Source organism: Eublepharis macularius, chromosome 18 (assembly GCF_028583425.1).
Source record: "Eublepharis macularius isolate TG4126 chromosome 18, MPM_Emac_v1.0, whole genome shotgun sequence".
Lineage (NCBI taxonomy): Eukaryota > Metazoa > Chordata > Lepidosauria > Squamata > Eublepharidae > Eublepharis > Eublepharis macularius.
In genome coordinates, this window is record NC_072807.1 from 34,650,956 (window position 1) to 34,674,019 (window position 23,064).

At 43.6% G+C, this 23,064-nt stretch overlaps 1 protein-coding gene across 1 annotated transcript in view; it reads right to left on the reverse strand.

Annotated features, from left to right (window-relative positions):
- The window catches only part of SCAPER (S-phase cyclin A associated protein in the ER), a 151,533-nt gene that overhangs the window by 64,706 nt on the left and 63,763 nt on the right, over nt 1-23,064 (reverse strand). The window contains exons 22-23 of the mRNA XM_055002805.1: nt 17,190-17,255; nt 14,367-14,478 (exon numbers count right to left, since the gene is read on the reverse strand). Coding sequence (XP_054858780.1) covers nt 14,367-14,478; nt 17,190-17,255 — 178 coding nt within the window. The remainder of the gene's footprint in view (nt 1-14,366; nt 14,479-17,189; nt 17,256-23,064) is intronic.

The window sequence follows — 23,064 nt, forward strand, 5'->3', positions numbered from 1 at the left end:
TTCTAAGCACTACAACTAAGCTCTAAAGTACAAGACAGAATGGAATTGAATACTAAGTCCCACTAGGCAGATTGCATCGCGGCCTCTTGCTCTCTGGGTGCCTGCGCAACTTTCTGCGCACGCATCAAACAGATAGACGGATTTCTGATCTGCCATACAGAAGGAACTCCACTCAAAACCTCATTCTGCCGCCAAATCCTCGCCCAGCCTTGCTCAACTGCGCAGGCTGCAGCCCTGATGATCCGCTGAGCAGCCAACCATATTAATACCCAATAAACAAGAAGAAACCATCGACGGAGTTCAAGACATTTAAGTTCTTCAGTTTCTCTCTTTTTAAAAATGTAGCCCTTCCCTAAGACTCATTACCCCTACGACTTGAAGGCTCAAGGATTATTCTTGGCAGGGATCCTAGACCAACCGTGTTCTAAATAAAACCAAACCAACACCATCACCGCAGCCGCACAAAACTAATTATCCAGCTCCTGTGCCAAGAAAAAGCCTCCGCTTAAAATAAACGAGGCAAGCTGATAATGTATATTCGGCAATGCTTATTTTACAAAGAACGACCAATCAGGCACACTTTATTTGGAGCTCATTTCAGTTCTGGCAGACTTTGGGACACCCCCCTCCCTCCTCCCCCCAGCCAGCCACCCTTCCCCCACATGGAAGTAGCATGGCAGCAAGAAAACACGGGGAAAGGGGCAGCTGGGGCACTGCGGCATGTTGTGTATTGAGGGAAGGTGTAAGTGGACATCTTTAGATGGGTACAAACAGGTGTGTGTGTGTGGGGGGGGGGACTGCTCCAGGACTTCACAACGCTGACGTACCGGATCACGTCACCTACAGTTACTGGACACACAGGCTTGTTCTTCACTTTCAACTGTCAGGGCAGCTGCTCAGCAGGGCCATAGAATCTTAGAGTTGGAAGGGGCCATACAGACCATCTAGTCCAACCCCCTGCCCAGTGCAGGATCAGCCTAAAGGGGGAGCTCACCACCTCCCTAGGCAGCTGATTCCACTTTTGAACTACTCTGACTGTGAAAAAGTTCTTCCTAATATCCAGCCGGTACCTTTGCGCATGTAATTTAAGTCCGTTGTTTCGTGTCCTACCCTCTGCTGCCAACTGGAACAGCTCCCTGCCCTCCTCCAAATGACAGCCTTTCAAACATTTAAAGAGAGCAATCATGTCCCCCCTCAACCCCCTCCAAACTAAACATTCCCAAGGCCCTCAGCCTTTCCTCATAGGGCTCAGTCTCCAGACCCCTGATCATCCTCGTCGCTCTCCTCTGCACCCTCTCAATTTTGTCCACATCCTTTTTGGAAGTGAGGCCTCCAGAACTGCACACAATACTCCAGGTGCGGCCTGACCAAGGCAGTATAGAGAGGGGCTATGACCTCCTGCGATTTCGACGCTATGGCCCCTTTTGATACAACCCAAGACTGAATTAGCCTTTTTTGCCACTGCATCACACTGACTGCTCATATTTAGTTTACAGTCCACTCTTACCCCAAGATCCCTTTCATATATACTACTGCCCAGAAGTGTATCCCCCATCCAGTATTTGTGCTTCCCATTTTTATAGCCTAGATGTAATACTGTGCACTTGTCTTCGTTGACAAAAGCCTATTTGCCCATCCAGGGAACCGACATGCACGACCATTCAGGAATCCTTCATACTATTTATACATATTTTGTGACCTGCTTACTGATAAGACAGGGAAAGTGAGGCAGAACTGTGTAGTGGTTAGAGTGTCAGATTAGGATCTGGGAGACCTATGTAGGAATCCCCCTCTGCCATGGAAGTCTGCCGAGTGACTTCAGGCCAGTCACACACTCTTCGCCTAACCTACCTCACAGGGTTGTTGTGAAGGTAAAATGATGAAAGTTGCTCTGAGTTCCCAATGGGAAGAAAGGAAACAAATAATAAATAATTATAAATAATAAAGGTATACAAATAAATAATACATTTATTACAAATAATAAATAATCATACTTGCAATCCACTTTGGGTCCAGTGAGAAAGGCATAATAATAATGTCGATGATGATGATTAGACACGAAATCAATCTCAGAGCCCCTAACTGGAAAAAAAAGTCCTTTGGGAAGAGAATATCCAGGCAACTTACAAAGGACACATGGCTGGGGGCACTCAGTAAAGCTTTAAACTCCACCCCACCCCACTACCTCAAGCCCTGCAATAGTTGAGACAAGAAGACAGGGAAATAAAATTAAATGTAAACACTAATCACTAACACAACAGGAGATAAAACACCCAAGGAAAGTACGCCATTGCTGAAGATACACTCAAGTACTGCATTTGCCACTGGCTGGGCTGCTGTCCTCCTTTCCTCTCCTTAACTGAAAATCTAAGTTCAGGTTTTCTGGAATGCCCTATTCCCAATTCTCTATCACTGCCCTTCCTCTAACAGTTAAAAAGCCTCTCATATGAAGCAGGACGAAACACTGTGTTTCTGCCACTAAGGAGGTTGCCGTTTTGTGTTTGTGAAAGTCCTCCTGCCCCACCCCGTTGTTTTGTCAGATAATTCTGCATGGGACAGATCAAATCAGTCTGGTTTACGTGGAATCTCTCCCGGCGCTCACCCTATAATCTAGGGCTACCGTGAGTTTGGATCCCCTGGCACTTAAAAATCCAACTAAATTTTAATTAATAAATTATTACATTAAAGAGAATGATAACGGTAAGCTTTTGCCAATTCGAGCAATGAACCCTCACATTATGCAAGATTAGGGCTTGCATGGAAAAATGCAAAATACTTCCAAAGCATCCCATCTTAAAAATCCCCAGTTTCAACACCAACACAAAGGAACTTCTTTGCCACACAGGAATAATGTTTGCATTATGCTGAATAACGATTGCAGGCATCTAGTTCTTATTTCTCCCTACAGGTTACAATTTCTAAGCACGACCAAGTATAGTGCTGTTTTGCTCCCTCTAGTGGCTACTGGGAAGATTTTTTAAAAAAAAGAAACTACTGAACTCAAGAATATAAAATACCGTTTTACAGAAGAGCTTCTTAGTTCTTGTCAACTTTCCTAAGTCACGAAAAGAAATTACAACCTTCCAGTCAATAATGACATCTGGTGGCACTTGATTTTTTAAAACCAGGTCTGAAACCAGAACCAGAATCACATGATTACAACCAATAGTGCGCCTTGAGTCTCGTGAGAAAAGCAGGCTATAAATATGGTAAATAAAGAAATAATAAATAATAGTCTGGATTCTTTATGGGGGTGGGGGGAGATTATTAAGTGCGCTGGCAGACAGCAACCTGGATTGCTTGGCTCAGGAAACCCACTCCATGCCAGCACCTCCAGCGAAAATGGTTATCGGGAGCACGGCTGGGAAAGACTGGAGGCCTTTTAAAACCAGAGATTCTAAGGATCCAACCTGGAAACTCTTAATGCATAACACTAAGGACCCAGATATTGACTGGCAGCTCTCCAAGGTCTCCGGTCGAGGGCTCTTTCTCAACTCTGCTACATTTAGCTGGAAATGCCGGAGACTGAACTACAGAACTTCTGCATGCCCGGTGCTAAGCAAAGGCCGCCCCCGGCAGGTGCAACACTTCCCATGGCGGCAGCAATGTGATGGAAGAAGCTGCACCTGTTGAAAATTCTCTCCTTTCTGTAGATTTTAAAGCAAATGAATACTGTCCCTACTAGAAACTTGCAATTTTTTTCACTCGAAAGATGCAGAGTTTGTTTTTAACAGTTAACTCCCTGTCACTGGTAACACACACTGCCCCCTCCCCAACCCAGGGCTGGGTATTTAACCAAGCCTAATAAGATTGTATACTTCTATACAGGGCTTTTTTTCAGCTGGAACGTGGTGGAATGGAGTTCCGGCACCTGTTGAAAATGGTCACATGGCTGGTGGCCCCGCCCCCTGATCTCCAGACAGAAGGGAGTTTAGATTGCCCTCTGTGCCGTGTGGCACGGAAGGCAATCTAAATCCCCCTCTGTCTGGAGATCAAGGGGCGGGGCCACCAGCCATGTGACCATTTCGTTGAGGACTATTTAAACGTTAAAAAACTCCCCCCTTGTTCCAGCTGACCCAAAGTAATGTCATTGTGCGGTCCTGAGTTCCACCACTGAGTTCCACCACCTCTTTTCCCAGAAAAAAAAGCCCTGCTTCTATACACCTGAGGAAGTGAGCTCTGACTCACAAAAACTCATGCTGAAATAAATTTTGTTCATTTTTACAGTGCTACCAAACATCTGTGAAATATTGCTACAAGAGACTAACACAGTGACCCCCTTAGAACTCTTAGCACCCATCTCTCTTTCTTCTTTTAAATAAATGAGGTTTTGGTGTACCCCCCCAGACTCCAGAAACGAAGTTTTTCTTCCCTCCCAAGCTTTAAACTTGAACATTTACAACAAACCACTGGCTACACTCATGGGACAGCTGCGCCACTAGCAGGTCACTTGCCGTACGGTGAACAATGCACCGATTCTAAAGTAAATATCAGAGGTGGACCCTGCACTGTTGAGGCCAGCCGCTCCTGACTGTCTCTGTGCTGCGATAAACATTGTCTGCCAAGCGTCCCCCATATTTGAAAGATACGACAAACACTGGCCTGAAATGTAAATAGCTGACATCATGACTGGACCCGTCAGCAGGCTGCAAATTTATCTAAAAATAAAAAGAACCCCCAAAATGTTGTTTAACACATTTTTTTTTTTAAACCACGACTGGCCACGGAGGGAATGCCCGTCAGAGGTCAGGAGTATTGTGGTTCAATCTTATAAAAATATGCATCAAGGAAGGACAGCAAGGTCATTCCATGGCTGGAGATTAAGACTTTTTCAGGTCTGAGAAGGAGCTGTTTTTTTCCTCCATCAGGCTTCTGTATTAAGAAAGCAACACGTTTGCTCTCTTTGCAGACTGAAACCAAAGTGGTAAGACTACTTGATGCGTCTGAAATGTTCCTGACTGCATCCCGAAGGTATACACATGTGAAATGTCTTTATTCAAAATTATTTTATGGTGCTTCCAGAGCATATAGGAGTAGTTACGTGAGATCAAACCAAAGGGTCCAGTATGCTGTTTCCCGATAGCGGCCGGTCAGATGCCCAGGGGAACGATCGCATGCAGGGCCTGCTGACAGCTGCCAGGACCTGACGTTCAGAGGCATTATGCCTCTGAACCCAAAGTTCCCATTGAGCTGGTGTGACCGATAGACTGTAAATCAGTCTACCCTCCTTTTCAATCCATCTAAGCCTGCAGGCATCACCAGATCTGGTGGCAGGGAGTTGCACAAGTCACCGACCCGGCACGTGAAGGATAATTATCGCTGCCGGAAACAAACGTTATTTCGCTGCAGCCCAATCTTTGAACAGAAAACACAGGGGTGGATCTCTTGCAGCCATTCTGCAAACGATGATACAACAGGATCCTAACACACAAGGCCAAGTGCGGGGGGGGGGGGGGGGAGGAGAGGAGCGCCATCATTAAAAGATCAGATCTGTATGGATCCTGCAGTCTTGCGTTTCCTCCCTCCCCCTGCCACATCTTTAAAAAGAGCTCCTGCTCCCCCAGTAATACTGCCATTTCTAAAACGCAATCTGTTGCAACGTGCAAGTTTGGAAAGATTTTTAGTAAGTGGTAGGGAGCTACTGCCCTGAACTCCGCTCTCCCTCTGGGCAATGCCTTTCTCCAGGCCCAGCCATTAGCAGAGTTAAATCAACGCAAGCAGCTCCCCCACACTGACAGCCTGTGTGGTTCCTGACCCCCTTCCCTCTATCGCTTTTGTTTTTTACGTTCTCCGGGGAAATTCAATTAAGAGTGTCAGTCTCCTCCTCCCAGTCAGCGAGTGACGCTATCAAGATTCTTTTCGCAGCCCCCCCCCCGCCCCCGACAAGCAAGATGTGTCTACTGATTTCTCGACTTGCCAGTTAACAAGAGCATTACTGACCGCCTCTAGAAATGACTGTATATGATCTCTATCATAAACAGCGTGACAGCTACGGGAATCAATCTTTCATGACCCTATTGATTAGGAGGACGCTCAGAAATAATGAGACTTCACTGGTGGCAGAATAATGCTTTGGAAAGGGGGACAGGGAAAGAAGAGAGATCCCGTCCTTCTAAATTCGTTGTGTTTGTCTTTTCTTTGCCCTTTTCCTATTAGCCGCGGAACACTATTGTAAAGCTAGAAAACAAGTTCTCTCCTCTCTCTCTCTCTCTCTCTTTCTCTCTCTCCATCCTTGAACATGATTTTAATGTAACCCACTTTCAGGAAACAACGCAGCATTTAAAATGGACAACTTCAGAGAATCTATAATTAATTTTTTTCCCCACACCCTAAAATGGGTTTAGAATATTTTGATCTTTCACAAGTCATTGTTATAGTTCGGAGCTTATCGAATTCATAAATAAGTAACTGGGAAATGTCAGGAATCACATTTTTCTGTTCATAAGATTTTTTAAAAACCCATACTATGAGTGTTTCTGAGTTCTGTGGAACTCTAGAGCATTTTGAAATGAAGCTTGTTTTTATGCTATGTTTTTATGGCTCATTTTTATGCTGTCCTTTTATGATTTCATTGTACTGTTTTTACTTGTGCCGGTGCCTCAGTCAAGATTCTGGAAAGGCAGCGTACAAATTAATAAATGAATATAGTACTGCAGACACTTATCAGGGATTTCAATCTAATCTATGATCTGTCAATCTCTCGTGTGTGTGTGTGTGTGTTCACTAATACAGATGACGTGTGCGTATATGTGCAGGCATATTATTAGGTATTAGGTGTGTGTGTTGCCCTCAAGTCATATCTGACCCCCGGCAAGGTTTTCATGGCAAGAGACTAACAGAAGTGGCTTGCCATTGCCTGCCTCTGCAGCCCCGGTTTTCGTTGGAGGTCTCCCATCCAATTACTAACCAAGGCTGACCTTGCTTAGCTTCCGAGATCTGATGAGATCAGGCTCATTTGGGCTATCCAGGTCAGGGCTAGGTATTAGGTAGACATACACGTATGACACTGCTTTACACCAAGTCAGATAATTGGTCCATCCAGTGCACTATGGGCTCCTGGTGGCTCTCTCGGATCTTCTACAGAGAGTCCTTACTGAGATTCTTTCAAGTAGAGATACCAAACTGTGTGCTGTGCCCACTGAGCCACAACCCCTTTTCCCCCATGACTTGCCCCACCTGACATCCACAGGGAGGTCATTCCAGAGCCTTGGGGCCCCTGCAGTAAAGACCCTGCTTCTAACAGTTCATAGACTCATCTTTCCATAACGAAGGTAAGCATTGCAAGACTTGACTTGCTGCTAACAGCAATGGCGACGAAGGACGGCTATCAACATTTTACATTTTTAAAAAAAATTAAATGCCATTTAGAACATGTAATCATTAACTCACTACGAGATCTTATGTAATTATGGACACTTATATGCAGCTTAACCTAACACCTGTGTGTACACGATACTGAGTGCTTCCAACCGAGAGTTGAAGAAAGCTCTTGGTATGTTACAGCTCTTGGTGTTCTGCTGATTATGAATTACAAAAGGAAGAACGGGGCTATTGGGTGGAGGAGCTACATTTATATTACTGACAGTTTATTTCCTTCCTTGTTACACTAAAGTGGCTGCCTTTGGCAGCATTAATAGGAGCGAGAAAAATAACATTCTTAAAAATGTAAAGCACTCTTTTGACTACATCAGTAAAGAGGGTGATAATACCGTTCATCACTGGACCATCCTCTGCCGTGCCAACGGTTATGAAGCCTGCGATACTGACAAACTATCTGTGATGCCTTCAGTACAGAAGCCCAAGTGGAGTGTCTGATCATCTATCAGCAAGATCGTCAACATCCAGCATATGGTACAGCTCCAACGTGGGATAGAAAACTGTCATTTTTACCAACATACCAGCAGTAGATTCAGAACTGTGAGCTGCCTATCTATCAGGAAAGAGTGAATGAATGATTTAATCCCCCACCACCCTGTTTTAACAGTTTAATTGCACCTGGAAATTACACCAGCATTGCCTACAGATTTTTATCCAAGTGAAGCTAAGCAAACTACTTTATCGTGGTTGCTGCCATCTTGATATTTATTCTATTATGTTAATTAACTAAGATTTTTAAATGTTTTATGAATTTTACGGATTATTGCATTTATTGTTGTGACTGTGTTTTAAATGATGTAATCTGCCCTGAGTCCGCTTGTGGTGAGAGCAGAATACAAATCGAAATAAATAAATAAATAAAAAAATTCTAATTAACTTGAATTTTGTTTTCTGAGGATGTTTTCATAGACTGACTACCAAGTCTCAATTCTCACCCCCCCCGGAAGGCCAGGTTCCTTCTTGCATCTAATGCCCCACTTAATTTCCAAACATCGGCTATCTTACCAAACCCTCTCTCTGGCTTCTGAGATTTCAACAGCCACAGCCTACACCTTTCCAAATGTATCTTGGCATTCACAAGGGCCAGAAATGCCACCTTTGTTTGGAAGGACTGGCAGCTATGCTGGGAAGGACGCACTGCAGGCCTGTAATCTTCCTGGACACGGAGAAAAATTGCTAGCCTCTCTCTGTTGCCCAGACTCAGGGAAGGCAGCAGATTGGGAACTTTATACTACATAACAGCGCTGGATTGGTCACTCCATGTCACCAGACTTCCCAGGACAGCAGAATTGTGGGCTATGGTGTAAGTGTCTCAGTGGGAACTGCTTGCACTTCTCTCCTTTGACCATGAGCTCTGGTGGTGCAGGCAGCCGACCTCTGACCCAAGGGGCTCTCAGCCTGTCACCTGACACATGGCACATACAGAGCTCTGCATGTTAATGTTGATTTACCAAGCTAATTTGGAAAACTGCAATATTTTGTCATTTTCATCCAGTGCAGTCTTAGGAACAGATGCAAACAGACCCATAAGTATGAACTGACTATGATGTTTAGAGGTATCTAAAAGCTCTGCTAAATCTTGTATTAATTCTCCGGTGCTTATTAATACAAATAGACTTTTTATTAAATACCCCTGCAGCTTTTTTGTATTAATACACTTTTAAAAAATTAAAATACGCCTGCAGCTTACAAAGCTTTCCCTGTCATAAAATGGCTCGCGATGAATTTGTGAGGAAAATCCAATAACATTTGTTTAGGTTACTGGGTAAAGGCACAATTAGCAATGGTATGATTTTATAGACAGAAACACAATCCACGCTCTTTACAGCTCTGCCACGGCAAGGGAGATGCTGGTGATAAGGGAAAAATACACATTTGAGTTAACCACAGGCTGGAAGATTTTTCTTTTTAAAAAAACATTTAAAACTCATGTTTATAACAGCTCCTGAAAAGAGTTATACCTATTATTCTATTAGTCGATTGCTATCAATACTACCAAACACAAATCTATGCTTTCCTGGTAAAATATACACACTCTCTTGCCTTAAATGGACCAATTAAGAACAGATATTGGTAATGTTGTACATATGTTTGCTTCTCCTTACTTCCTGAGGCCTAAAGAACAGTTTGTCTTCTGTGCAAGATTTAAACTGTTTATAGCAAAACAAAGTCCCGTTATATGGCCAGATTCATCGTAACAAACCGCTGGGTTACACGAAGCGTCATAAAAGCTGCTTAAAATTCTCTTATCCTTCCCCAATCTAAGCAAACAGCAGCTCTCTAACAATTTCTTTAACTCGTTTAAACCATTTTTAATCCCATCCTTCCCGCCATTTGAGACAGCAAACCGAACCACATAAACATGCCACCACAATACTCGCTCCCAAAGCAGAAAACCCAAAGGAGAAAATTGGGATGGGTGGGGAAGAATCAACATGAAAAGTGAAAAGCCAACATCTTCCATCTGATTAGACACATTAATTGAGGAAATGGTATCTGAACCCAAGAGTTAGTAATAACCATATCAGATAAGAGGCTGGGACCGCTATATCTTGAGCTCCAAATGTTTTAAAAAATTCAGTAATCTCTTGTAGTTTTGCTTGTTGGGGCAAAACTACAAGCTGTATAATGTTGGCTCCCTGGTTGGGCAACGGAGCGGGATAGGGGAGGTAGATACTCGTGTCCTCGTGTGGTGGTCCTGATTGAAACTGGGCCCCATGTACTTGATAGCTGGATTTTTAAAAACACTGGGAGCTCCACGCACTGAACTCCCAGTGTCTTCTCAGCCTTGGCTCAAAGAAATCAGACTTCCCTAGAGAAGCTGAGAGCAGAAAATTAAAAGTCAAAATCCTCGTTTGAAGAAAGTACTTAGAGATAAGCACAGTAATGCTAAGAGCTGGGAAACTTGGTAAATCTAGGCCCCATTTAGCCCCCTCCTCACACACAGGAGATGCTTGCTTAGGTATCCCCCGGAAGGATCTTACAAGATCCTGGGACCACCACAGTGAACAAAGCCCCTGGGATTTTGTACTTCTAGTTCCCTTGGTGGCCCCGAAGAATGGTTAGCATTAACCATGGTTAAACTCGGTGCCAATATTTCCCTTAAAGCATTTGGGCCAAGGTTAGTGAGTAGGGAGAGGGAGATCATATTTCCAAGACTGGCTCACATTTTTTTAACAGTGGTCGACAGACCCAGAAATACATTCTACAGTGGCCGTAGGTATCCTCACATTTAAAAGGGGCCTATGGATGACTTTAAAAGGCAGTCAGACAGATTCATGGAGGAGAAATCTACCGATGGTTATTTGCTACAGTGAGTGAACGGAGACTCCATAATGAGATGCAGAAAACCTCTGAATAACAGTGCTGAGAGGTAAGAGCAGGGCAGAACATCGGCCTCTATGCCCCGTTTGTTGGCCTTTCAGGGCAACCTGCTGGGTAAAACAGGATGTTGGACGAGGGGGACACTGGTCTGATCCAGCAGGGCTCTTATTTATTTAGGATATTTCTATGCTACCTCTTCCGAATTCTAGTTGAAGCAGCTTACAGTTAAAACATCACTGTATAAGAACCAGCCAATAAAGGTAAAGGTGCAAGCACTGAGTCATTACTGACCCATGGGGGGACGTTGCATCATGACGTTTTCTTGGCAGATTTTTTGTTACGGGGTGGTTTGCCATTGCCTTCCCCAGTCATCTATACTTTACCCCCAGGAAACTGGATACTCATTTTACCGACCTCGGAAGGATAGAAGGCTGAGTCAACCTTGAGCCGGCTACCTGAACCCGGCTTCTGCCAGGATTGAACTGAGCAGAGCTTGGGCTGCAGTACTGCAGCTTACCACTCTGCACCACAGGCAGAGTGTTAAGTGGTACCTTTTCCGAATCCTAGTTGAAGCAGCTTACAGTTAAAACATCACTGAATAAGAACCAGCCATTGAACATAAACAAAAAACCTATCTACAAAATAAAAGTGGACTTTAAAGAGCTGGTAAGATAAAACCCCTAACTGAAATCCTAGGTAAAAAGATGCCCTAAAATATAGTGAAATAGGTGCTGAGGGAGTTTCAAGAGGGAGGGTGTTCCAGAGGCAAGGTGCCACCACAGAAAAAGCCTTGTCTCTAGTTGACATCTGTCACCTCTGAAGGCCTGAGAGGCCCGTCAGTTTAGTTCTGGAGAACTCTAGCCAGAATTAAGATTCTGGAGTATGCTCAAGCAAATCTCCCAGGTTGGATGGAGAAAGGCAGCTTCGGAGAACGGTTCAGTTGTGCTGCTCCACCTCAGTGTAAAGATACAGGGGTCTTCTCTAGCACCTTACACAAACCACCCCTCTCCCAGCATGTCTTTCAACAGCCCGGATTTATTTTTCTTCCACTGTTTGTGCTGTTTGGATTTCGATGAACCTGAACTGAGGAAGGGTTTGCCAGAATCTGATATTGTACCACATTACGGCTCCGGCGACATGGGTCATGGAGTATCTTGCCCTTCTCACTTCCACCAACTAATAAACTTTGGCAGATATGAACTTAAATAAGCGAATTCTGTGTGATTTGCAGCCCAAACTGCAGCTCGAAAACGGGCAGCCTTCGACAACAGGAGCAGGGGAGGGAGAAAATTCCATGTCAAGTCTATCTGTTTAAATTCTGTTTATTTGTAGTAATGGCAATCACATGTCTGAAGCTGCTGATAAGCCGCACCGAGCTTATGTTACTCAGTAGCTACTCGACCCCCGCCCCCAAAAGTTAAACTCATCTTTAACCAATAACCAGAGGAATCGTTTCACATCAAGATGCAGTGGTTTCCAATTTGTGTGTTTAAAAGTGTTGACGATTTCTACTATGCTGTATGAAATGGGAGAAATATATATTCTGGCAACAAACATGTTTATTTATTTCAATGGGGACTGGGAGTGCCATCCCCCCGCCTGCTCCCACACTTCCCCCCCACGCCCACTTACTTGCACTCCACAGGTGGCGTGGCGCACCCCAAATCGCGTCCCACAGCAGGCCTGTTTCGTGTAGAATTGGGCCCCACAGTGGTCAATTCAGCCCCTCGGGAGTGCGGGGAGCACCCTTTCACCCACGCAGCCTCCGCTGTTGCCGCCACTTCCAGAAGTGACATCATCACGCTGGCTCCAGGGTGTGCATGTGCGAATTGCACATGCGGGAGGTCACCATGGAGCAGGGGAACGTTAAGTGCCAGGTCCCAATCCTCCCACTGGGAGGATAGAGGAACCTGGCAACCCTAATGGGGACCCAAAGTGGCTCACGACATTCTCCTCTTCTTCTTTTTATCTTCCCAACAAGCCTGTGAGGTAGGTTAGGCTGAGAGTATGTGACTGCCCCACAGTCACCAAGCAAGCTTCCATGGCAGAGGGTGTTTCGAACCTGGGTCTTTTCCAGATGCTAGTCCGACACACTAACTACTATAAGGCCAAGAAAATACACTTTGGAGAACGCTTTCTTCCATAAATTTACCCGCTCCCTTGTCCTTCCTTGAACTAAGATCCGCAGAAGGCCCTGCTCATTTTGTTGCCTCAAGAATTACAAAAACAAGGGAGTCGAGCAATGAAACTATAACTGCAGAACATAGTGGTGTGCATTCAGGGATTCAGGAAAAAAGCCAGGCATTTTAACAACAAAATTAGCAAAACAAATGTGAACTGACACTTCGGGCTCAAACTGATGGTCTGATTTTGGTTTTTATTTATTTATCTATCTATTATGTTTCTATACTGCTTTTTCCCTTGTTGTTCGAAGTGGTTTACAGTAAAACAAGTAATTTAAAGCTGGCCAGGAGCCCGATGCCAATTAGGCACCATTCGAACTGCCTAGGAAAAGGCCTGACTAAACACCACTTTCAGCGTAATCTTAAACAGAGTTACTCCAGTCTAAGCCCAGGATTGCCCGTTTTGTCACCTGAGCATGCTTCTTGCTCTCTAGGAAACAGAACGCAGTGAAGCATCACTTAAAGGCAAGGAGGTGGATATACTGGCTCACTCAGGGATCTAAGAGCTTACAGTGTGGTACAGAGAGAGAGTTGGATTGGGAAGGGAATTTTCCCAACAGTTTATTCCCTCCAAGATTCTTTGTGGGTCTAAACGTTTACATTTATTTTTCTGAACGTTGCAAACAGACTTAACCTCAAAGGCCTGTGACCTGTTTTCTAAAGAACAGAAGGGAGCTAGCAGCGAGGGTCCCAAGAATGGGGGATGCAGTATTTCACAAATGTTTTGCCACTGATAAAAGAATTGGTTGGTTTTACGCAGGGCTTTTTTTCAGCTGGAATGTGGTGGAACAGAGCTCCAGCACCTCTTGAAAATGGTCACATGGCCGGTGGCCCCCCCCCCTGATCTCCAGACAGAGGGGAGTTTAGATTGCCCTCCATGCTGCTCAGCGGTGCGGAGGGCAATCTAAACTCCCCTCTGTCTGGAGAACAGGAGGCGGGGCCACCGTCCATGTGACCACTTTCACCGAGGGTGATTTATACTTTTAAAGACTCCCCCCTTGTTCCAGCTAACCCAAAGTGACGTCATTGTGCGGTCCTGAGTTCCACCACCTCTTTTCCCAGAAAAAAAGGCCTGGTTTTACATCTCGGACAGCCATACACTCTATATGTTACCACTGTGCCCAGAAGAGTCAGTTTTGAAGATGGCCAGTTTTTCATCATCTACAGCTTTCTCTGTATGGCTTGACAAGGAAGCTGTTATTCTATAAACACTGTAAGCATCTCATCCTCTAAATCAAAGCATGAAAAGGTAAAAAGGCTTTCACGACAACACTGTATAGTTTGACTGGTTTGGAGCTGGAATACTGGCTTCTGCCAGGAGGAAAATTTAATGCTCTGGGTTTTTAGTCAGGTGCAAAAGCATCCTGGGTTCAGACTTCATTGCCAGATTTCATTGCTGGAGGGGGCCAGGAAGTATGTTAACCACCGAAGAGTGGGAAGGATTCACAAATGCCCCCCCCTACACAATGACAGTTGTGGTACCTCTTTTTCCAGAATGCGCGAAATCTCTCCTAAAATCCTATCCAGAGCGGAAACTTTGTTGCTGTCTTGAATTTGTTGCTGCTTTAGCAGATCCTTTACCAATCGCTGCAGCCTTTCCATATAAAAGAGAAAGAAATAAAAGATTATGAACCGGGGAAGTTCTGTGGACACTGGGATAACAGAAAGGTGGGATGAAACCATTATCAATCATAAACAAAAGAGTACATTCTGACAACAGTTTATTTTGTTTAAAAAATTTTGTGATCAATGAATCATAATGTTCTGAAAGAAAGGCTTTTTTTTTTAAAAAAGTGCATTTCGTCAGTGCCCAGCACAGATGGGCACTGCAAGGAACATGGTTCGTGAGATGCAACGAACCACGAATCGCACGGTTCGGGGTTTTTTTTCCTGGTTCTTGCCCATCTCTACTCGTGACTGACTAGCACCAATGGGTCAAATTTTATAAAATTTTAATGATAAAAGCTGGATAAAATGATCAGAAATCCCTGCTATCAGCATGGAATTTTGCTGTTTAGCGGCCAAATTCTGAACAAATTGTATATGGTCACTTATTGTCCATGTCTCACGGCTGAAGGGAGGGATACACTTTAAAACTGGTTTTTTTCCTTATGAAAACACATCTCAGATACAGTGCTGGCTTTGTGGATTTTCCTCCAGGTCCCCCCCCCTTTCAACTATAGTATGGCAAAGCAGAACCCTATGCCTGCCCTTTCAGAATAATCCCCCCCCTTAAAATTCTTTATAAAAAGCCCTATAGATGCAGCTTCTAGTTTCTGAAACACAAAGGTTCTTATTTCCCGTTTTCCTTCCTACAGGAGAATATAGAGTTACCTTCTCCTAGATTACTCCAATTGTTACAGAATTGCTTAATTTCTTGGCATGGCAGAAGCTAAACGCTGAATTGAGCTGTTTGTTGACTCAAAGAAGGTAATCTTATTCCCTCATTCTAAAAGCACACTCAGCCCGCTGTTCAAGCTGTGGCTGCGGGGTCTTCAAACCATCTGCCAAACTTCAGGTTGCGATGGATTTGCGTAGGATGTTTATTTTATTCTGAATTCAGTCACTATCAAGAAAACTTAAGTTTTTGATGCAGAGGAGGGATTTAATTGTGCCCTCGATTTTATTACCGTTGACGTAAGTATCTATCCCGTTTCTCAAATCTTGCAATAGCTCTGGACACGTGAACATTCCTTTTTCTTTACAGAGACGCTTTGCAACCATAACTTGCATTAAACACATCCATAACTGCTTATGTGCAGTAAAGAGCAAGAGGTCCAGTAGCACCTATAAGACTAACAAAATTCATGGTAGGGTATGAGTTTTGGTGAGTCACAGCTCACTTCTTCAGATACCAGCTCACTTCTTTGTGAGCTATGACTCACCAAAGCTCATACCCTACCACAAATTTTGTTAGTCTTATCGGTGCTACTGGACCTCTTGCTCTTTTTTTACTGCTGCAGACAGACTAACACAGCTACCCATCTTGATCTGTGCTTGATCTGTGTATAAGACTGTTGGTACTCACTCTGCTGCACATGGAGAGCCATATTCACAATTACCTACTAAAAGAGACACATTTACTAAGCTTGCTGCTTACCCAGTCCTTTGGAAGCAGCTGTTTCAAGGTGGAAACCTCCTGCTAACTGGGCAAGGCCCCCTTTTCTGAAATATGGGCCAATGGTTGTATTGAAGAGCCACATGCGGTTCCTAACTCACTGTGTGAGTATCAGTGGTACAGAGCCTCTAGAAGCCATGTAAGTGCATGAAGTTGGTCTATCGTCCAATGGGTTCTCCTTAGTATCACATAGAAATCTTGTGTACGTAGCTAAAAATATAAGGAAAACTGATATTTGGAAGGTTGGAGAATCCTGTCTGCTGGCCCGGTTCCCAATTCACCTGAGATTCAGACATGCTTAAACTGGAAGTTGCAGGGACGGATCCTGTGACTTTTTAAAAGCAAACCATGTGCCCTACCACTGAGCTACTGACCCTCCTCATCTGAAGCTCGTGAAACTGAAACGTGTTATCATTTTATTCCCCGCGTATATCATGCTGTCTGGGAACCTAAAATGAATGGAACCACAATATTACATTATTTCTGATTGTTCATTAGCAGAGAGAAAAAATACCACTGCTGCACGGAGATTACAGCTGCACCACAGAATACAGACTGTAATTATTTCATCTCCGCCACTCTTTGCCCCTTTCCACCAGTGGATGAATAAAGGCAGCGTGGCCAAGAAGCTGGTCTGTCCTGGCACCGCTCCATGGGACTTAGCTTAGATTTATACCAGCTGAGGTCCAGAATGGGCTTGCCAGCGGAAGGAAAACGAAAAATACTATTAAGCCTCTAGTAAAATGTGGATTCCATGCTTAGCTTTAAATTATATAGAGCTGATACAGATCTGGTGCCAAACCATGGTCACATGTGAACTGAGCGAGCGACCGACCAAGGCCTTTGGAAACACAAGAGCTAATGTTGCAAGTAAACCCCCTTTCTTCCCACAGTGCACTCGTGGATTAGGTATCACAATCTGATGGGTTCCCCCCCCCCCCTTAAAATTATAGGTATGTTATAAATCTACTTATTTTAAAACATATGTTCGCGGTATTAATGCAATTTCACGAGACAGAAAAGAAGCATCTTATCAATATAAAGACATGTTAAAATATTCAACATTGCAGGCATTCTCCCTCTCGCCCTACGTGTCTGTCACTTCACCTTCTGAGAGATGTGCCATCTAGTAACACTATTTTAAACTCGCTGTTCTAGGCCGAATTTGAAAGATCACAAATGCTTACTTTGCTTTATACGGGGATTCAGAGGAGGTGTTTTTTGCTTCCATGACACTTTCGTACTCCTTGGCCCTAAAGGGGGAAAAAAATCTTGCTTAACATTTATACAAACTACATCCTACTACTCTGCATATCAGTCTTTTTGTCTTGTATATATAATACACATTAAATGAAAAAGAAGTTTGTGAGTAAGAACATAAGAGGTGCCCTGCTGGAACAGACCGGCGGTCCTTTTTCATACAGTAGCCAACCAGTTGCAAACAAAAAGGGTGCAGGGGCTGAGCGCCCCCCCCATTGCTTACGAAAACATGATTAATTTTAAGGCAGTTTTCTTTGTCAACACCGTTAGCTACAGAAGTTGGACACAGACTTTGATCCGACTTTAACGGAACGGTACATAAATTTATTTAATTATCAAAGTACTTAATTTGAAAACATTTTCCAAAGTGGGTGCCGATTCCATCATAACCAACCAAAAGACAGAACTGGCTGTTGTTAGGCTGTTCCATTGGTGTTGGTGCATTCTGGCGCCGCAAGGAGACGTCAGTCAACGTAAAATACTTGTGTGCTGGTGGAGGGCTCCCTGCACCCAAGGGACTTGTTCATGCCAATGTGACCCCGTATTTATTCAGGTCTCATTAACATTTAATGATTGAATACTACTAATGTAGGTATCATGCAAATTTTCTGCACACAACCACACAAAGCCACCTATGAATTCGGTTTTGCTTTAGGGAAAGGCAAGCAGAAGTTGGCTGTACAAACTTGTCCAGACAATTAAAAGTATTCGAGCTTGTGTTGGCTATGTGCCGACATGCTGGAGACGGAGACAATGTTTCTTTTGACGCTGCTTAACTGGGCCTGGAATTAACTTGGGACCAAAAGATGATAACCACTGCCTGTCCATCCAGTGGAATGACGTGCCAGGGTTGAACGGGTCTGGCAAAACTAAGCTCAGAAGATACCTCGCTGATGCAGGCAACCTTGCAATCGTAATTCTTGCCCACAAGGTAATGAAAGGTAATAAGCCAATTCCTTTAAAATACCTTATCGCTGTCAGTCATGCCATGCAAACAAAACTCAACGTAGGAACTTCAGCAAAAATGTTTTGTTTTCATGTTCAAAACTGTTCTTGGGCTGCTCGTTTATTTAAGTGCTTGTAGACTGTCACCCTCTCTCCACGGTTCAAGGAGATGTGAGTAAAAGACTTCAACCATGTATAAAATCAATGTTAAAATCACAAAACTGAAAAATATTCGTAAGCCCAAATGCAAAACAGAATCGTCCAACAAAAGCCAAAAGATCACACCAATCAGTTACCAAAATATAAAGAAGAAAGGAACTGTATGGCTCCTAGCTATAAGAGAGATTTAGTTTAACTTAGTTTCAAGTGGTTAGCTGTGTAGGACTGTGGTAGAAGAGCAAGATTTGGGTCCAGTAGCACCCTGAGAAGCCACCCGAAAGTGCAGCCTTGACTTCTATCTTTGAACACAGATTTTGTCGAGGCTTCCAAATGGCGTTTCCAGCCTCTCTGGAATACTATCTTCAGTTAGTTCATTTCTTTTTCTAGGCAAATCCCAATGTGGTATTTGGCACACCTGGGAAATATTTGCAAACTATTTTGGAACTGCTGTTGCAACCAAGAAAAAAAGTTATTAGACGATCTCGAGAGCCGAATTTAGTTCCTCTCTACATTAGGGGAGGGCTCCATTCATTCTCGATTGCAACCGTTTGAGAACCACTGCCCTGTATCAAGCTAGAATGCATTGAAAAGGTTGCTGAATTTCTGGACAGCACTAGATGTTTAGGATAAGAAAGCTCTCGCAGACTAAAATGGAAATAGCATACCAGAGAGTGAGCACCGCGTCTCCTGGTAAACAACTTCTATTTGGGGGAAGCTTGCTAGAAGAAAATGACTATTGCTACTTTCAGTTTCAAGAGGTTAACTCAGCAATGGAGAGGGTTCCTCCATGATTCCGGCCCTTGGCTTGCTCCTCACTGAGGTACACCTCTTGGTTTGCATTCCCTATTCTCAGCTTTCTTGGACTGCTGCCCACCGTCTTGGCCAACACCACTAAGTGTGTAACTCCTGCATCCCTTCCTGCCTTGTGCTTACTGTGGTTCAGAAGGTCTAGTGCTATCATTTGGGGATTAAAGGTGAGTCCCAGGTTTGGAAAGGTTGAAGACATTCTCTGGACCACTATGAAGGCACGGCAATGTTCTATTTACTAGATGTACGTCAAGAACTGGGCTTCATGTATGACCTTGGGTAACCAACAACCAAGACTGGAACAATCATAGAAGAATAGTTACAGAACGATGTGTCTGCCAAAGCTCAGTTAGGTAATCAGTTTTTTTAAAAAAAAATTGAGAGAAAGTGCTATTGTGATGAATTTGACAGATGGAACACTCAAGACAGCTGCATTAATTCAATAAACTATTACATAATTCCTGAGGTCATTCATATTTTCCACCAGACAATAGATAACCGAAATCAATGAAGCCAGGGACAAGTACAGAAATGGTGCAACTGACTGCTTAAAAACTCTGGTTGAAGTTGTTGCTGAAGTGACACTCAACTGCAGGTTAAAGGTGGTATAGGGCATTAGAGAAGGGAAGGAGAATGCACAATTCTTCATCCTGGTGTGATTAACTATTGTTAAGTGACCCGTAGTGTAACTTATTTAATACTCCTGGTTCCATCCCACCCTTGAGGATCCCCAGGGTGGCTTGTAGTCAACATACTGGGGGAAATAAGAGAGGGGAGACCAACACAGTTAAAATCACACAAACCCAAAAGAGCAACCTGCTCCATGAAAAATAAACACAAACCAAAGCGCACACAATTGGAGCAGAACTTCATCAACCGAAGAGCAACAAACTCAAGAGCCAAAAGCCCACAGAACAAGCATGGATTTAGTTTTGTGATGAAACATCAACAAGGAGCATCCCTTGGCCACGCAACCCATAAACTCGGCACCCCCAAAGAAAAGACCCTTCTGGTTGTTGTGGATTTTCCGGGCTGTATCGCTGTGGTCTTGGCAATACGGCGATACAGCCCGGAAAATCCACAACAACCATCGTTCTCTGGCCATGAAAGCCTTCGACAATACATAAAAGACCCTTCTGTTACAAAACCACCCACCTCACCACACTCAACAGAGGTACGTGCGGAAAGACCTGTGATTATTCCCTATGTGTCCAAGTGGGTTCATGTAGGAGAAAGCGGTCTTTTAGATGTGGATAGATTCACGCCTACTGTTTCTAACTTTTCTCCTCCCCATGGACTTGAACTTGAAGGTCTGTTATGTCACTTGAGGGCTGCTGTAGCATAGTGGTTAAGTGGCTAGGCTACGAATCAGCACTTTGCTAATTTGACCCCCACTACCACCATGGATTTTGCAGGTGGCCTTGGGTAAGCCACTCCCCTCAGCCCCAGCTCCTCAGCTGAATAGGTGGGGGGTAATAACAACACTGACTCTGGCACTAAGCAAGAGTCCAGTAGCACCTATAAGACTAACAAAATTTGTGTAGAGTATGGGCTTTTGTGAGTCACAGCACTGAGAAGTGAGCTTACGACTCATGAAAGCTCATACTCTACCATAAATTTTGTTAGTCTTATAGGTGCTACTGGACTCTTGCTCTTTTCCACTGCTACAGACAAACGCGGCTACCCATCTTGATCTGTCTGGCACTAAGCTGCCCAGAAGGGCAATATATAAAATCATCATCATCATCGTCATCGTCAACATCAATGGAATTCACTCTCTGCCTTAACTCCTCCTTCCACCCTGTGATCTTCCCCCTTAAGAAGTTATCTCCACACATCTGAAGGAGTGAACTGTAGCTCACAAAAGCTGATACTGAAATGTTGTTAGTCTTTAAAGTGCTGCTGGATTTTTGTTTCTTTTACCCAACCCTTTACAAACAGCTAATATTGGGAGAACATTACAGAACCAAAAAGTGCAGAATTTTAGAACATGCAGTATCGAGGACACTGGCTGAGTGAAGAAGCTTCAGCCATGTTCCCTACCCATACACAGCATTACAGCTTTAGAAGTCCTAATTACATACTCATTAGTGTTCCTTCAAGACTTCCTCCTTTGATGTTATGCAGGAGGGACTGAATGACACTTATTTACTCTTTGTTTGAAGGAATGGCGCAAGCCTTTTTACATTCTGGCTGTACCAGACAGACAGACATGGGTGGCTGAGTAGGGAGAGGCAAAAATATGAAAAGCTTTTAAGACGGGGATGAAAAGCCTGAACTTTATTTAAGAGGAGAAAGGAAGGATTCAGAAAGAGACATTAGAATGGCAAGCACGGAAGTTGATTTTCAAGTTTGCACAAGGTCGGCGGCCAGAAGTGGCTTTTGTACATTCTGCAAATATTTACCCTCCACCAAGGCAGAAGCCCCAGGCTATCTTTTCTCCCTTAATTACCTCTCTGATATAGCTCATCGTTTTCCTTCGACTGGCTGGATGGTACATCGTAAGCTATTTGTTGGCTAACCCAAGATACTCAGTACAAACTCTGTCTTCGCCTACCTAGCACCAGTTCCCTATCCAACAGTAGGATTAACGCAAAGGAGACTTGTTTGGTTGAAAACATTTTTGGGGGCTGATGATACACGTGACTGTTTTCGATCCATTTTTCTTCAATTTACATTGTTTAAAAAGGGTGAGTACATTTCTAAATACTCTTTGTAGACAATGAAAAAAAAAGCAATGCTATCTGAAATTAACGAAGCAAAGCAATTAGCCACTGAACTAAAACGTCCAAATCCATTTTTGGAAACTGGGGAGTTTAATACGCACTAACTTACACACAAAGTGGGCAATTCCATCAGCACCAAGACGTGTGTCTTCCGTTTATAATTTAGTTTTCACCAGCCACCAATCAGCTATGCACTGTTTGCAGTGCATCGCAGACACGTTAATATGGAATCATTTACTTTGCTATATATCAGCGACAACGGTACCTGCTTAATGGCTTAGGGTTATAAATATTATTAATAAGAGCAAGGAAATTTCTTTAAGAAAACAGATAATCTTACTGATTACAGTTTGTCCCTTCCTTCACCTCTGTCACTTTCACATTTCAATTCTGATTTAAGATCTAACAACTTGCCCAGTAATAAAAACCCGCTTGAGCATATTGAGACGTTTCTTTGCAATTTTTGTATATCTTAATTTCCAAATTACTTACAAATTTTGACTTCTTGAGCTAGGTAAGTCTTATATCAAGATAGTCTTAAAATTAAAGGTGTACGGACGATTCAGATGCACGTCAAAATAAGTGGCTTCCAAATGTAAAATGCTAGATGGATTTAAGAGTGGCTGTTTTGCTCTTTTTACATACTTCCAGTTAGCTGACATCTTTAAATCTAAACTCTAGCTAGCAACCAAAGGAACAATCTCCAACTATTTCCCAATTTAGATAACAATTTCTCAGACATGTAACAGTTCATGTGCACTAGGCAGCACTTCAAACTGAAAGGAGAGACTTGCAGCGAAATCCTAACCAGAGTGTTACTCCGTTCTGAGCCCACTGAAGTCAACGGGCTCATAACTGGAGTAACTCTGGTTAGGATTTCGCTGTTAAATGCTGCATTTACTATTACTTCCCTAATTGATCGGGGGGTATGGGCAACGTCTCCTTTAGTATCTACAATATTTAATAGGACTTCAGGCAGAAAAGCAATACATGAATCTCTAAAACGAATGGCTCATACTCTACCATGTCGTCCAGCCCAGCTGGAAGCCTTTCTTCAGCCTGAGAAAACTTCCTCGGATGGAAATGGCATTTCTGCCAGAGGAAAAATGACTTCCATTGGAGCAAGTCTCCCTAGGCTGGAGGAAGATCTTTAAACCTGACTGCA